Source organism: Ptychodera flava, chromosome 9, assembly GCF_041260155.1.
Source record: "Ptychodera flava strain L36383 chromosome 9, AS_Pfla_20210202, whole genome shotgun sequence".
NCBI lineage: Eukaryota > Metazoa > Hemichordata > Enteropneusta > Ptychoderidae > Ptychodera > Ptychodera flava.
In genome coordinates this window covers 29,847,525-29,864,921 of record NC_091936.1, presented here as the reverse complement: position 1 = coordinate 29,864,921, position 17,397 = coordinate 29,847,525, and the positions used below count along the sequence as shown (strand labels likewise).

The 17,397-nt window shown below is 38.6% G+C and overlaps 1 protein-coding gene across 2 annotated transcripts in view; it reads left to right on the top strand.

Moving 5' to 3' along the window:
• Positions 1 to 205: 205 nt before the first annotated feature.
• LOC139140612 (uncharacterized) overlaps positions 206 to 17,397 on the top strand; it is a 37,063-nt gene continuing 19,871 nt past the window's right edge. For both annotated transcript variants that reach the window (XM_070709966.1, XM_070709965.1), the window contains exons 1-11: positions 206 to 586; positions 1,786 to 1,896; positions 2,171 to 2,291; positions 6,218 to 6,250; positions 7,519 to 7,721; positions 8,270 to 8,508; positions 9,002 to 9,159; positions 9,490 to 9,622; positions 10,486 to 10,640; positions 11,824 to 11,950; positions 16,546 to 16,724. In XM_070709966.1, coding sequence (XP_070566067.1) covers positions 528 to 586; positions 1,786 to 1,896; positions 2,171 to 2,291; positions 6,218 to 6,250; positions 7,519 to 7,721; positions 8,270 to 8,508; positions 9,002 to 9,159; positions 9,490 to 9,622; positions 10,486 to 10,640; positions 11,824 to 11,950; positions 16,546 to 16,724 — 1,518 coding nt within the window. In that variant the 5' untranslated portion in view covers positions 206 to 527. The remainder of the gene's footprint in view (positions 587 to 1,785; positions 1,897 to 2,170; positions 2,292 to 6,217; positions 6,251 to 7,518; positions 7,722 to 8,269; positions 8,509 to 9,001; positions 9,160 to 9,489; positions 9,623 to 10,485; positions 10,641 to 11,823; positions 11,951 to 16,545; positions 16,725 to 17,397) is intronic.

Here is a 17,397-nt window from a genome sequence, read left to right as displayed (position 1 = left end):
AAAAATAAGGAGAACTGGGTTGTGACACGGTTTACCGTGGTTGTGACGATATGACCAGCACTACTTGCTTCGAAGTTTATCGTCTCGTGAAGGACTATGGGTAAATAAAGTTCCTTCCAGAACAGTCTCTCGTAAAGTCACGAAGACGCTGAGAGATGTTACGAGAGTTGTAAACCATGTTTGTTTATCCGATCGCTGATTGGCTGCGCTTATTTGCAGTTACTGTCCGGGAAATTCAGTTGCGTTAGAGTGATCGAAACGCTTACATAAAATGTCGTAGTCCGTTTACGTTTTCTTACCTGGTTAAGACCAGCTTTTCATTTGTTTAGGTCAGCAGCGTTTCGTGAATATCAACCTCACCACGAGGCATAAAATCGCTAGGATTGTCACCGTAAAAGTTTGAAATTGAAACGTTTACTTCGAGCTTCGGATCGCTAAACCTTGACAACATACGCCGTCGGTTGTCTTCAAGTCCACCAGGAAAACACCCGAACATCGACTCGGACAACTACAAACACTTCGAAAGCATGCCGACATCAGCAGGAACCCGGATCCGGCCGCCTTCTGGTTCTACTTACAATCTACGGTGAGTTTTCAGCGAAACGGCAGTTCAAACGCTATAGTTTTATGGTAGGAAGGGAATGACGCGTCGTGACGGAGACGCCGTTTTCGATCTGTAGGAGTGTAGGGTACTTTAATTTTACGCTCGTCACGGGGGCTGTGGAAGAAAAGGGGTGGGTGAGCATACTTGCTGCCCTAAAGTGAAAATGTATTTCGTTACCCCGCAAGACTCGATCAAAATCGAATCTGCCGTCACCTTGTATGGCCCTGCCAAGTGAGATCATGGATGTCTATTTTTTACATCCATGGTGAGATCACGATCAACCGTGCACCGTGTCAGCCGTCACACGGAAAAGACGCCAAATCCCTTGGAGGTAGAAAGAAAGATCGCAATCCTTTGCCAAAACGCCACTGTGTGTGTGTGGAAAAGCGGCCCGGGGTAGGGGAGAAGAGCCTGATATCTTGTGTATTTCCTATGTGACCTTATATAACTTATGAAACTAAATAATTTCGTGAGAAATAATTCGCTCATGTTCGGTTCTTTCATTGGTATACAAACCTGTACCTTCTTATCAGGGCATTTACATTAAATTAGTCATCAATAAATGCAGTGGCTTGTAAAAGTAACTGTGAGAAGCAGAACACGTGTTACATAGAAGCATAATTAATTGTTTAACTACAAAGAGGTACTACAAGATCTGACAGAATTTAGTTAAAAGTGCTAAATTGCTCATTTTCAAGAAACGTTCAGGCCAGATCTTCCACACATTCCTCTAATTCTTGGATGAGTTATCAGTTCATTGCAAAAGTTTAAACGCAATTTTAACGTATATAAAATAATTCTTACCATTACATTGGTACAGTTGTAATAATTTCTCTTTTCATGTATATTTTCTTTGTATATTTTCATGAAATATCTACAAAAGTCAGCTTTGTTAAAAAGATCTACATTATGCTAGATTATGCCAGAAAAATGCTCAAAAGAAAAACAAAACCACCAAGTTGTGTCTTGACAATTTTTACTGTACACCACTGATATAACAATTGGTTGAGGAGTTTGAATTGTACACTGCTGCAGGTAGGATGGGAGTCATTGCTGACAGGGCCAGTCTCATTTGGGAAAGAAAACGTAAGATTCATCTGTAGACTAATGAATGATCAATCACACTTTCAATGGGTAACAGTGAACTCTTCAAATGACTAACAGCTTACTCACCTTTTCAGCTCTAGAGCTCATCTCAACACACAGCGAACAACGAGAAAACAACAGCAGTCAGTTGCTAGCACCAAAGGCTGCAACATCAAAGAAAGCACTACCTCAGTTTCTAGGAAGAGGTAAGCATCTCAACAAGTTAGTGACAGATGGCATTGAGATTCAAGGTTGTGAAGCGTGTTTGTCACATACAAGTCAGAGTGACCACAGTTACTGATAGAGAATTCCAACCTTTGAATTCATGTAGCTCATCTTCATACAAAAATGTGGAGACAAGTGATTTCTAATGTAAGGAGCTCAGGTTGTGAAATTTTAATTTAACTAAATACCTTTTAATTCTCCCATTGTGTGATTTAATATTATTTTACAATATTCCTATTACAATTTTTTCCAAAGCAAAATACCAGGATCATCATCTTCAGGTGGGACCCAGACCAAGAAGAAAACAGGGAACAACAGAAGAAAAGTTCCTGATTTCAAGAAGCTCCACAGTAAATGGCAAAAACAACTTGAAATTGTAAGTTAAACTGTGACAATTTAGGTTGTGCAGGAGTTGGGATACCATAGTCACAGTATAATTAGAGGCTTTTTCATGTGGACTTCGTTCTTGTTTTACATAACAGTGTTTTTGCTAAGGTTTGGGAACACTGGTAGAATTCCGTAAATGGCCAGGTAACATTTCTTCTGTCCCCTAACCTGATTGCATTGATATGCCAAGGGGAACCCAGGTAACTTGACTGGGGAACCCCAGTAACATTTACCTATTTACCGCACTTAGCAAAAGCACTGCATAATGAGTACAGTGAGGTAAAGCCTGCAATCAGGAAATATTTACACCATTTCAGTGTTCTCCCCAGGATTTACTGGTAGAGTGGTGACTAATTTGCATAACAAACACTATAATTATTTAATGAGTTACTATTGTTTACCAAAAATTAAAGAGTGGCGGCCATCACTCTATAATTCCTCCTGGGAGAACACTGCCATTGGTACAAGTTGAAATGTACGCCTGTCAGGAAAAGGCATTTTTGGCATTCACAAAGGTATTACGTCACTGGGCAGAATTTGCTGTATTTTTGTTGTCTCTGGTTTTTATTAGTAAGTCTCACAGATTAGCGATGGCAGTTTGCCTGAGATCATTAACAACTGTGCGTGTCATACAGATATCAAAGCTCTGTTGACAAAGAAATCATGCTGTCTTGCTTTTTATGTCATACAACAATCGCACTTCAACCAATCGCAACGTCAAAATCATTTAAAGGCCAGGGACTTGATACCCGGGATCAAGTTAATCCCGTTCACCTTTGACATTCACGGGCGGGATCGAATGTTTATGTCTTTGTAAATTACGGTCACCATTAGTGTGCACAAGAGGTTGTAAACAGGCCAATGTGTTGACATGCAAACAACAGATTATACGTAACCGAATATAACGGGGAGACCAGTACACTGAGCAGACTGAGAAACGTTTCATGAAGCAGCACGCGATGCTTGTAGCAATAACAGATGTACTTCAACAGTAATGACAAAGGTACAGCACGACGCCGCTGCAACTGACGGCTTTATTACGTTTCGAATTAGGCCTACCCGGGGCCCAGGCGTAGGCTGCAACTGTACAATCGCTGCAGCTAAACGGTAGCGTAGATGTCGTGCCATTGCCAAGATACTCTACTATTACCGATCGTTTCGTATACAGAACTACTAAAAGCCCTCTCACTAAAAAAATAATTACGGTTTGAAATTGTTGAATTAATCCAAATTAACACCTTGGTGCATTAATCTATTTAAGATTATTAACAGAAATAATAAAATGTAACATCACCGATCATAAGAAACGTGGTGTTGAAGAACATATTTCTTTGAACAGAAGACTCTAGCGACTATTTTCAGTAAGTATAATATAACTTTAGCAAACTTGCGAATCTAGCATCTGCAGAGTATCTTCAACACTTTTGGTTTTGTTCTTCTCTTGTCATAAAGTAAGTCAAATTTCGGGAAAGTATCTGTACATTTTCGATATCTGTGCCGCGCAAAAGTGTAAACCGACACAGCATCCACCCATCCTATAGACCATGATCAGTTCGCGAGTGCATAAACCACTTCTCTCTCTCTCTCTCTCTCTCTCTCGTCTAGCCATTTGATGTTTTATTTTGCCGACATTTATTTAACGCTTCACGATCACCGCTCAATGTTAATGTCGATTTCGATTTACGAAGTTTACCGGATAAACTTCGTAACTGGAGACATGTCACGACATGGGGCTAGTTATCACCATCGAAAGTCCGTTAACGTTTCTGCTTCCGAATGGACGTATTTAAATGCACAGGTGACTTCGTGCATAGAATATTGAATTGAAATATGAATTTCACCGTTGAGAAAGTCTATGACTTTCAAACTAGTCGTACAAACAACAATAAACATGGCAGATCAATGATATCGACGTATTTTTTCCTCGCGACCGCTGCAGCGACTCGCAGAAATTTCCCAACCTGGTAAATAGCTTTGCCCCGTGTGCTGGGTTATGTACATGTAAACTAATAACAAAAGTTTAGCATTTTCTGTAAATCGATAAGCCTTTCGAACACGAAAGATTCGGATATCTGAACCTCAATAGTAGCTACGCAGCTCGAAAGTTATCCTCCGACAGGACAGGAACATTGGTCAAAGTCGGATTTCGCATGGTAGCTATGGAAACACGCTGTTCATTCTTAGAAAGCATGCAATGTACTGCGTACTGCTGATACTCCCATGGTCCGTGGACTGTTGCCGTCCCTATACACCGTCAGTTGCCTAACATTCACAGGATTCAGTCACGTGTGTCTTCAAATTTTGATACATGAATTCTACCAATCATCAACCAGGGAACACATAAAAAACAATGGTCGCCGGTACGGGTTCAGGGACATTCACGAAGAGACACCATAATTGTCGCAGAATTGTTTTGACTAGTTTTGGGAGAATATGGGCGATCTGCATACGGTCGCACACCAAACCGAAAAGTGTACGCTTACATAAAAATATGATGTCCGTTTTTTTTATTCAACTATATACTGAGTCATCGCCTTTGTTATCGCCTTAACATCCCCGGGTTTTTTTTCGGAGAGACTGCAACATGAATATCTCCTATTGCATAGAGTACAGCTGTTCATCCAATGTATTTATTCACTGTTTCGCAAAACATCTCGTTAGATACGTGCTTTGGCGAACGGACCAAGTTTTTGTACGTTGGTCAAAAATAAATGACAATATAGGTTTGGATATTACATCTGTCAAATTAGGACAGAGTATTGAAGATATAGAAAGAATGAGTCAGTGAATGTCGAATCATAGACGGGAGAATCGAGACAGTCCACTGTCCATAGTTTACTCAATTGTGAACAAAAGTATTTCGATGAATTGACTTATGCAAACAGAAAGGAAATTATTATCAATTTGAAAAAAAGTCACCTCTTTTCTTTGACATTGGATTCCATGGGAATGGAGCAACACGATGTCGTTTAGGTCCTCAAAAATCTTTTAATACGGCAAGACGATAATAATACTTTTTCAAGACAGCAAAATCTAACAGAACTTGAATCTGAACTTTACATGACAGTTCTGTGGAAGAAACGATTGGAAATAGCGGCGTGTCCTGGTACGGAGTCTACGCAAGAACGCGCTATGGCTTGAGTGACATACTAGCGGGCACAGGCGCTCAAGCTACGTAGTCTGCTAAATAGATCGATTTTCGGCTCGGTCTATCGATCCCATAATCGACATGCCCACACTGCAACCTAAATGAATGTTTAGGTTGCAGTTGTGGGCATATCGACTACGGGATCGATAGATCAAGCCGAAAATCGATCTATTAGCAGACTCCCAAGCTACAGAGCGCCTGTACTTGCGGGTCTGCACTGCTGTCGCTCCATCTAATTACAATGCTGTTCCGTATCTAACATGTTGACATCGCAAACGTTTACCGCTTCACACCTGTATCGCGTCCTTTTTTGAGTGACAGCTTGCAGACCTTTGTTATGGCCGCTTGCCACGCTAGTTGAAGACAAAGAGAAATACCTTCATCGATCAAAATCAGCTTTATTTATGCTCAAATCATAAATTTTTATCGATACATTCAATCACTAGACATTCATAGTTAGGTACATATAAGTGCATGGACGCCTAAATTTCTTCGCCTGTGACCATTTTGGTATGGTTTTTACGGAGCGATAGAGCGTGACGCCACCAAAGCCACGCTTTGCATGAACTAACTCCAACGGGGGCAGCTAGCTATTTATACCCGGCCCTGGCCTTTAAGCAGCTATCCACACAGATGCCGATGACAACTCAGTCAAAGTAGATGTCATATAAACTTATCAAAGTGCTGCAAAAAAAAATAATAAAAACACAAACAAAAACTATTCATATCTTTTATTGATGAGTCTCACTACTATTTGCGTATTACAGGGAAAGGCATGTTCCAAGAAGCCATGCACTCAGGTACGTTCTAGTAGTAGTTCATGTGATTGTAAAGCACAGTTGTGTGCGGGTGCTCCATACCCCCGCCCCCAAGGATGTACAGACTGCCCACATACCACTGTGCTTTACAGTCTAATGTGATTGTAAACTCTCATCAATAAACATTTTGGTATGGTCAGAATTCTTTCTCTATTAGCAGTGAAGATGCTGTCACGTTTTCCCTTTCTTCTCTTCATTCAGCAAAGTGACCTGTGGTTCAAGCAATAGTACCGTAAACGTTTTTCTGTTTATCAAGGTTTGGTTTTGATGCTTAGAAAATGAAAGTTTTTAGATGGTATTCGTAAACAGAAAATTCTGTAGGTTTTAAAGTTTTATCAACAAATAAAAAAAGTATGTCCTAAAAATGAGCCATTGATAATTTGCTACACTAATATGGACCGGAAAATGCATCGCTCAAGGTTGCTAAATTTTTCCCTTTTACCACACTTTGTGTGAGAAGAGAAGAAGCGCCCTCTGACATCTAAATTTAGCTTTCTGAAACTACTAACAACAGTATAACAATATGACAGTCATAGTTATGTATTACCCTCATTGACACTTCTCCAATCAAGACACCTTTCTTTGAAGGACAGGCATTTTCTGCTTAAAGTTACCACTTTATTTTAGAATTTTATTCATCTAATAGGAATAGTTAACTATATAAAGCCCATATCTTGCCAATTCTGTATGTCACCATCGGGTGAAGTTTGTTGCCCGGATGTTGCATTTTAACAAAGACTTGCAAATTTGGAAGTCCCTGAAAACAGACACTGTAGGTTACAATACATGATGTAGGTTTAGCTCAGTGCCATTTTTACTGACTTGGCACGTGGCAGGCATAGAGGGATAGGGTCAAGGACACTTTTGGCCATTCCAAAAGGTGTCTTGGTCAGACAAATTTCACAGTATTGGGTCAGGTATTTGTTTTAAGTGGCCATACCTAAGCTTTCCTTCTGTCGTAAGCCAAATTTGTATAAAGCTTTTTCTTTGAGAAACTGGGCATTTGGCATTTTTCAAAGAATCATTTCATGTTTATGATTTTCTGGTGTCATCCATGATACTGGCAACAAACGCCACAGAAGGGCGTTGTCCCAACTTTTTGTTTTGAACTGAATATCTGTAACTCTATGGAAACGTGACTCACCGTAGTTTCTTTGTGATGGCGAAGGCCCTGAACAACTTTGCCAACATGCAGCAATGGTAGTTTTACATTGCCTCAAGTCTCTCACATCTATGAACAATTTCAATAGGTGCAGGAGTTTGATTTGACAAAACCTGGAACCAAATTTGCGATTGCGCACGTGGAAGATTGTTCAGATGAAGAGAACATCCCAGCAGAAGACAACCTTGACATTGACCTTGAGCAGGAAGTCCTGGATACATTGATGGATGATAAAGAATTGTCTAAGGAAGAGGACAGGGTACTTACGGATGATGCAACAACCATGAATAGGTAATAGATGACACACTTCAGCAAAACCTACGTATCATTTTCTACGAAACCCTTTTCTTAGACTCAGAGCAGTGAGCATTTCTTTTGGCCAAATTTTTACCAAGTTTTGCAAGTCATTTTTATACCAGAAAGTAATTTTCAAGATTCTAGGGACCAAAAATCCATAGTCATTTGCTTTGTGGACTATTTCATTTCTGATTTTCACACCTTGTTCAATTCACATCCCATCTAAAAGTCCATGAACCTGGTGAGTAGGATTTGTTCTTGTGAAATATATAGATATGTTTTTAGTCTTCAGAAATACCCATATCTTTATTTTCCCCCTCCACACCCACATACATGTATGCTATGTGAGCCAGTGTTGGACTCCCTGATAAAAATGTTAACAATTACATTTACTTACCTTGACTGTTCTCAAAGGAGAGTTTCTGTTGGTGAAAGTAATTGAATGGTTGTCAGCCCCTCTACTTAACCCAGCACAGCTCACACTGTTTCACACCAGAGTTGGATTTTTTTCTTCACATTTTGTTCTTGTATTGTTGCTGTAGAAGGAAGGAAAGACTGATGACAGGACCTGGATCTGTAACTGACGATATGAATGTAACCAAGGAGGCAAAGGAAAAGACAAAGCGTCCAGTACTAGGGGTCATCTCAACAGATGTCACCGATAACCACCAAAACGTAGCCAGGCAAGAGAGGCTCTCTGGTGTGACCAGGGGAAATATCGATCACAGGAATACACACAGTGATTTTACCGTGAAAAAATCGTTAGCTGATGAACAACAGGGTAAGTTTGTTGAAACTGCCTTTCTTTGTTTTGTCGACGAAATCAAGACATCTTCACTGTATTGATGTTGACTCACAACAACTACCTGCTATTTGATATTGCTTTTGAAAAACTACTCCAGAAAGTATGGTGATGGTTATACTGGTATATACATGTATGTAAATCTGTGGAATTTATATTTTCAATAAATAACTATGCAAGGAATCTTCAACATCTGATCAATAATAAGAGATTACATACGCTTATGAACAATTAGTCATTGAAAAATTTTTACTCAGCTATTTGTTTTCATGTGAAATTATAAGGCTTGTGTCAGGTGTTTGATTGTCTTGCCAGGAAATATACTCACTAGATTACAATTTCAATGGAAAACAGAAGGGTATGACACTCCATAATCCTCTTACAGACTAGAACAAATTTGATCACGGGGATCAAGTCCCTGGCCTTTAATACCTGTTCTGATTTGCTGTAAATTTCTTTTTCCTGGTCACAGAAGCTGACATCGAATTTGAAATGGATGGTTCTGCCTTGGCCAGTATTCTGAACAACAAAGGGGTTGAAATACCCAAACCACAACTACATGTAGATGCTAAAAGCCGGCAAACCATTGCTACTGTTGGTAATCACAAGAATGCTGCTACAGTTCCCAGAGTAAGGATGTCTTTGATGGTCTCCTAGAACACCTTGTAAATAGTAAATGCATTGATGTTTTCAATTGTTAAATTTTATGCTCCTCAGAATCACGTACTAATTGCGTCGTTGGCTTTCATTACAGTACAGTTTTTTGAAATATTATGTTGTGTAGTTTGAAATTTGTTGTAATGTTTTACATTGTCATATGGTAAACAATTCTCGCCAAGTTTTCTTTTCTTTCTAGCACATTCAACCTTTTATAACAAATTTACCATTATTTATGCCAGATACAATAGGTGTGCCACTATCTGCAAAACTTTCTTACTTATTTTTTCTCTTTTGTTTCAGGAACGTCCGTCAATATATTACAAGAAGCCCCAAAACGAAAGCCCAACAAAAGCTTACAGAGACTTCCAGAACCGATTTGTTCAAAAATTGACTCTAACCGACCGCAGACAAACAACAATATCTTCAACAACAGGTAACAAGATGTTGTTCTCATGATTTCTGTCCAAGTGTGTCCAAGGGTGTCTGGATAAGGGGTCCAAAATGATGAATTCAGATGTGGATAAGTGGTCCAAAATGATGAATTTAGAAAATTGATTTTCTGTTCCATGTTGTTAGGCCAAAAAAAAGATCATTTCTGGTCACTGCCCGCATCATTTTAGAACCTGCGCGTCATGGCTTTTGGGGGTGGGGGGGTTACATACTCATCAGTACAGCTATCCTTGAAATTGCTGTTGCATGTCCAAAAATGCTAAAAAGAAAACAGAAGTGTTTCGCAGCTGGTGATAAAAGACAATATCTGTTGTGTTGTTATGAATAAAAAAAAGAAAGGGAAAAAACGGAAACCACATTGCTGCAGCTCTTTTGCTGAGTATCAAGGATCAGAAACAGTTTTGGCCATATCAAGTTGTAAAGCCAATTATCTCCATACATTTTTTGTGCTACCTTTTTCTCGTGAAGGGAAAGCTCCTTGAAAATGCTAATCGAGCATTTTTACATCACATATAATGGTTTCTTTTGTCTTTGATAGCTTCATTGTAAAACTTGGCATATCAATGTCTATCATGATTTTTTATTAACAAATCTGTATCTACACTTCATCTTACTCTCGCTTACACAAGGCATAGAAAATAGGCTGAAGGCAGAAAAATAATCGCCTGTGAATGGCAAAGTTCCAGCTGTAAGCAACGGAAAACTACCACGTACATAATGCTGAGGTTTTTAGAAACAAATATTCACTTGGCAGCCAATTGGATTTCAGTCTGTAACACCTAATTTTTCATGTCGTGAGAGAATTTTCTACATCCCTGCTTATACACCGAGAATATCAAATTTCAGAGACTGGCGTCCAGTTTGAAATGGACAAGTCATCCCTCGCAAGTATACTGAACAACAAGGGTATTGAAATGCCGAAGCGGAATCCAGCAACCACCAGCAGACAGACCATTGCCACCACTGGCAGGCACAAGGCAACAGCGCCCCCAGTGTTCAAGGTTTGTTGATGTTTCCAGCTTCAACGAAACAGTTGTATTTCCACTACTGTATATCCTGGGTAGCAAAGTATAATTCGCAGCATCTGTGAAGCAAAGTGATTTTCATGTTGTGTTGACATTTGTATGGATAATGCCAGCATGACGCCGACAACATCAGAAAACATGTCTGTCTGATATAATAAGAATATCAATTCAACAAGAAAAATAATTATTGGTTCTTGTACCTATCAAATTATGTGAATGAAAACTATTATTTTTAGCAGTGCCAAATTAGGAAAGGACGTAAGAATTGAACAGCGATGTCTTGTCAATACTGCTCATACACCAAATGTATCTGTCTAAACTTACATCCCCTTTCTAATTTCAATATTTGGTGTGAGAAAATTTTTCCCAAGACTATTTATTTTCACACCTTTCAACCTTTCCATCAAACATTATTCTCAACATTTACATCAATGTGAAACATTTCAAGTCAGAGCTTTATGATTATGAATTGAACTGGGATATTTCTGTGTAATTCATTCAAGTTCTTTCTCCTCTGTTGTATCACAACTGCAATTTTCACTGACGTAGAGATGGGTAGGTAGTCATATTAGTGTACTAGAAAGTTGCACATCTGTGTAATGTCATGATTTTGTTTGGACTGGCAGTGTGTTTAGATGAAAAATTTGTACGTGAGATTACTGCACCCTACCGTGATGCAATTGGCTTCCGAAATGTTTGCATTTGTAACGATTTTGCATTTTGCTTTGTGGCATGTAGTGCAATAACAAGAAACAGACTTTGCCCCCATGATGTTTTGCCATTTGACGCTTTTAACCTTTTGCACATAAAACTTTTATCAAAAAGGCACATTTCACCGTAGTGTTACCTGTAAATGTTTAGCCACAATGTAATTTAGCCATGTTCACTTAACAGCTTTGAATGAGGGAATTTTGAAGATTTTGATTCTGAAGTGTTTTTTCCAGGCCATTTTGGCCGTATAATCGTACTTGTATGAAAAGATTTTCATGGTGAAGTTCATAGTCACTTTAATCAAGCTCCATGCCAGTAAAGACTGGAATAGCAAGAGTGGCATGCTGTCTGTAGCTTCATTTGTTGAGATCTCGGTACAAGTTATGCACTCACTACATATGTGAAGGGGATAAACTAATGGCAGATGATGATGATGATTTTCCCTCAGGAACGTCCATCCATTTATTACAAGAAACCCAACAAGGACAGTCCAAACCGGGTCTACAGGAACTTCAATGATCGTTTCATCCAAAGACTGACAATAAATGGCAGCGCACAGTCAACATCCCAGTCAGGTAACCCTGCACAAGAACTGAGGGGCTTAAAATTCCCCTGCAATTCAAATGAATGAAATTAATATCACAAGAAATGTGTCAAGGAAATTGTGGAAAGCTAATTTTTCAGTTTTTTGGGTATGAGCAGGAACTTTGCATTAGTTTTTATTGATGTAACATAGAGATACCAGTGTTTTTGCCAAGAGTTTGGAAATACACATTATGAATCAAAGATGTGAGGCCCATAGGCATGGTGAAGGGAGACTCGGCACCCAATTTGAATCTTTTTCTAATGACTTTAGATACCTTGGTAACAGTTTGACCTGCTTGACATCCAGGGTGGTAAAAAAACAGGGAGGGGCTAGAGTCATTCACTTCGCATCTTCAAATCTTTCCTTTTACAATGGTTGGGCAGTGTGAAGCCCAGAGACCGTTGTGCAACAAAATGTTTCTCTGAGCTGTGCCATTCTATGTTCAATTGTTGATTGCAGAAAGAGACCTTCATTGTTAAACCGACAGTGTGCAGTGAGAGATTGCACGTGAAGCCATAAAACATTAGAATGATCTCAAAAGACAAAATCCTGACAGCGACCCGGTACTGTCCTTTTTTCCAAGCAGATGATTAACAGATAGTTTGAACACTGTGCACCATCGTGTGTTTAGTGGACATGCCATGTTGTGTGTATTGACTTATCAGAATCATGAAACTTAATTTTCAACCTGGCCCAAAGTCACTCAACCAAGTACAGTATGTATGCCAATAGGCTGGCTTTGTTGACTGGCTGAAAAATAGTTGGAAAGTCAGCATGTTTTTTTGTGGATGTTAAACGACAAAATTTTGTAAAAGTGGAAGAGAAAAGAGCAAAACAACAAACTTTAGTAATATAAGGAAGAGGTCAATTTTTATCGCCTTTATAAAATATGCCCCAATCAATTTTTTTCTAGATTTATGCCAAAATTTTGATATAAAACTGTAGCCAATGAAATGTGATGACCGTTTGGTCCACAATTATAAAAAAAAATCTGGAAAATTTATAAAAATTAGTAAAATGTTGCACTAAATTTTGGTGGAAAATATTACAGCATTCAAAGGGATAAAAAAGAGGGGAAAAGAACAAACTACTGGATTTAGAACTGGTATTCATTTCATAATTTGTGCAGATAAAGGTATATCTTCAAGTCTAATGGCCCTTTCTATGAAATTTTGTAGTCTGTCCTTTGAGAGAGTTGTACTGTGTGAAAGAAAAAAGTTGCAGTAGCTGCTGCTCAGGAATGAATATATTCTTTACTGAAATAAATAAGCACCTCGTTTGATGCTGTTACCTCTTGAACGTTGGTACCGTCCAATTGAGAATTGGGTACCCTGGGGAAAATCTCTTCGATTATAGTTGCCACGAGTTATTACCTGTCAGTGTCGTGTTATTTGAAATACCTGAATGTATTGAAGTAATCACCTCAGCTACAGTTCAGCTATCTGGTTATAATAAAGTCAAAACATAAATTATTGATGTTAGTTTCAGTTAACAGCGCTAACTTTCGGTAGTGAGGGGAGACGTGTGTAATATATCATCTTGAGTGGCGTCGCATAGATTAAATGCTTTGATTTCCAAGAGTTACCAGAAAAGCTTAGGCTGGTGAACTTTGCCCAGCACAGCCATCGTTGGTTGGTTGTCGAGCCCTGCGAAGATTGGAGAAGGAAGTTCAGCTGAAGAATGCCCCATCGATTCTTGACAACACAATATGCGTATCGGGGATCAACTGGAATGTGCCTCAACAGTTACGCATATTTACTTTATGTGACTGCGACGCAACACACATACACTTCCAGTAGTATTTCAGAAGTGGTTTTTCCAATAAATTAGAATTTAACATGGTAGCAATGTTTAGCTGTGTAGCAAGTTACAGAGACAATGTTGTGCTCCCATAGTCTGAATTTCTCATCAGATCCCTGCGGTCACCACATTCATTGCATTAAAGTGCATCACAAATATTTATTCGCCTCATATCCAGGCCGCAAGAGAAGCAAGCAAAGTCATAAATTTCTTCTTTTTTATATTTGTTTTTGAGTTTCAATACTAATGATTGTGATATGCTGGATTGTTGCCGCGTAGTTAATGTACACACACTCATGATAAGGCGTCGCCACTTGGACAAATGCCCATTCCTATCTGTATATTTGTCAGGTCATTGAGGTTTGACCTCTTTGTCCCCTCTCTGGGGGGTTTCCAGTCACTTCAGAGGTTGAAGACCTAGCACATTTTCCTGGTGAACTCTACCACTTGTACAAACCAGGCACCTGTTATTGCAACTGATTGCGTGCTTTCACACAATTTTTTTTCCCCTTCAAACACTGATTATTACTACTGTAGAAGGGAACACAGCACAGTCAGTGTCGTAAATTTTAATAGCTTTTTATCATTTATTCATATTTTGCAAGGATGTTCCTTATTTAGATGTTTGCGTAGTCATAGATTTCATATTGTAAATTATGTAACAGTTTCCCTGAGACACCAGGCTGCTTTATATAGGCAAAGCCTGCATTATTTCTTTTGACGGAAGAATCTTAAGTAATTTCACTCTAAAGCATAAGTTTGCTTTCATTAAACATTGAACACAATTGAATCAAAGTGTGTGCCAAAAGGCGTTTGCAAAATATCATTACTTCAAGATCAATCAAGACAATGAAATCCCCCCTCCACCATGGGTAATTTTTTATATTTCAAAAACAGAGAAATCAAAACACTACCAATTTGACTACGTACCTTAAACCACATAAAACCAGATACGGTAGAAAGGTACAAGCTTATCAGTCATTGGACTCGCATCGTCCAACAAGTTGTGTTGACTGTAAACTGCTTGCTCTGGAAAGAGAAGATTAATGATGAATGCAAAGTGCAACCTGAGAGCATAGTGGTGACAAGATAGAAAACCGTGGGAGTACAGTCGGCAGGGCTTTGAAGGTTACAATAATTGTTACCTAGCGTAATTTATTCCAGTGGGAAAATGGTGTGTCACTGTAGGCTTCTAAAACTGGCCATCAACTGTGAATAATCATCACTGGAGGTCAGGGAGAGGGGAATTCTCAAAGGCTTGACCCACTTTAGCAAGATTGTGACTGGCTGCAGTCGACAACTTGTCTGATTATCAAAATTATGAATTCTGGCAAGGGGGGGGGGGGGGGGGGGGGGGGGGGGGGGGGGGTACTCTTGGCACTTGCAGCAAATTCATCTCGGTACTCTGGTCTGGAGAAGCTGGCGGTAAATATTTCCAAAGTGCAACACAGCAAACCACATTTAGTGAAATGCGGATTCTTTTGCATATATCGTCAAGATATCTTCTGGGTTCCCTCCCACCCTTCCCATTTATTTGTGTGTAGCTGTAAAAGTGTAGTGAATCGTATCAAAATGCTGCAAAGGTCATAGAAGTCGCCGTTTAAGTAAAAAAGGCTACCTTAATTTCATTTCCGCAAAAGATAGGACTTGAATGGCAATGCTAATTTGCCTGCAATATCAAAGATAACAAATTGAAATAGTTTCGTCATTTTACCGATTAAAATCTCCCTAATATTTGTATATATTAATTCTGATGATTATGAAGAAGTTGCGAAAGATTTAGATAAAGACAGAATGCAAAAATTATGAGGTTGACAAAATAACATAAAGAGAGAAGAAGAAACAGCAAAAATTGCAATGAAAATTGAAATGTCGTTGTTGTGTATACAGCATTGATGTTCATTTTAAACATTTAAGACATGAAGTAATGAAAAATCATGAATCACCTTTTGTTTTTAGTTTTTTAAATTGAGAATTTGTGGTGTTTTGACAGAACATGTCTATTTGAGTTCATTTTTTTCTGAAATCTGTGAGAATTCAAAATGCGTCAAAAGAGTAACAGTTTTGATACTATGATACTAGAATAAAGATAATTGAGTTGTTTGTCCATATGAAGGATGGTAATTGTGTGTGTGTGTGTGTATATATGTGTGTATATATATATATATATATATAAATATATATATTATATATATATATATATATATATATATATTATATATATATATATATATATATATATATATATATATATATATATATATATATATATATACACACACACACACACACACACACACACACACACACACACACACACAATAACAAAAAGTTGCATAAGTTTGAAGTTTTCCTCCCAAAATAAACAAAAAACAACAACCCACAAACAAGCAAAAAATAAAGAAACTTACAAACTAAGTTCGAAGTGGGTAAGGACTAGAATTTTCATGGTAGAGAAAAATTATAAAGTCACACTAAATATGAAAGAGCTTCTATTTACAAAAATTTAAAGAGGATAATTCACAACTGCAGCCACTGGAATCATAAAAAAGGAAGTTGCTTCTGTCTGCTCCTGATTCAAAGAGATCTAGGTTTTGAGGTCAAGGGTCAGAGGTTATATAGAATGTCAACACGCATTTTATTGCTTTTTTTCACTTTTAGCCCTTGAGTACTGTTAGAAGGCTGTTAAAGTCCTCACTGAGCCCACTCCTTGTTTTATTCTTTTGTGGAACATCTCCCCCGCGAGACCTGACCTTATCCATTATCTTGCCCTCTTTTTTGTAGGTCATCAGCAGGGCATTGTGGGACAGAGTGCAGTCAGCAATATCAGCAGCAAGGTGCCTGAACACTCCAGTGCTTCACATGCACAGAGCAACCTGCAGAGCACGGCAGAGACTGCAGTGCTTCTGACCACGCCAAGACGAGTGGCCGCCAACCCCAAGACTCCTTTCTCCAGTGGAGCTGTAAGTGTGACTTTTTTACAAAAACCCATATGCCTGCACATGCTTTGGTATGGGTTACATGTGCAATCTACAGAAATTCAGGATTCACATGCACTGTCAGTAGTGTACAGAACTTATCTAAAATTGATGGGAGGTTGGGTGTTTTCTCCATGTGGAGGGTTAATACTCTTCAATTCTTCTTTCACTTTCGCCGAATGCATTTATTGCAAAAAAAAAGAGGAAATGGTTTTGGAACATAAAATTGTCCACAGCATAGAGGTTAATGACTGTGAATCCAGCCTAATTTTTTTTTTTCCTGTGTGCTGTCATAAATAATTGCAATGTGTTTGCAAAACTTGATATTGCGCGTGAAATAAACATCTGTCAAAAAAACGTGCATCAGAATTTTGCATGCGCAGCAAATTTCCTTATCTCAAATGACAGAGGTATTTTGACTTATGTGTGTGTGATGAGCAGTTTGGTTTAGTTGACTAAAGCACAGTGCAGTAGAGGAAATTAATTGAAAAATTGCAGAATGCCAACGTGGTTTGCATTTTCACTGTCTCTGTACACTTGTGTAATTTTTGTGTGGTCAGTGCATGTTTTGAAATGCAAGCATAGTTTACAGTGAGACGGATGGACATTTTCAGGCCATATCAACATCAAGCATTTGCCTCTTCCATCAATCGTTACA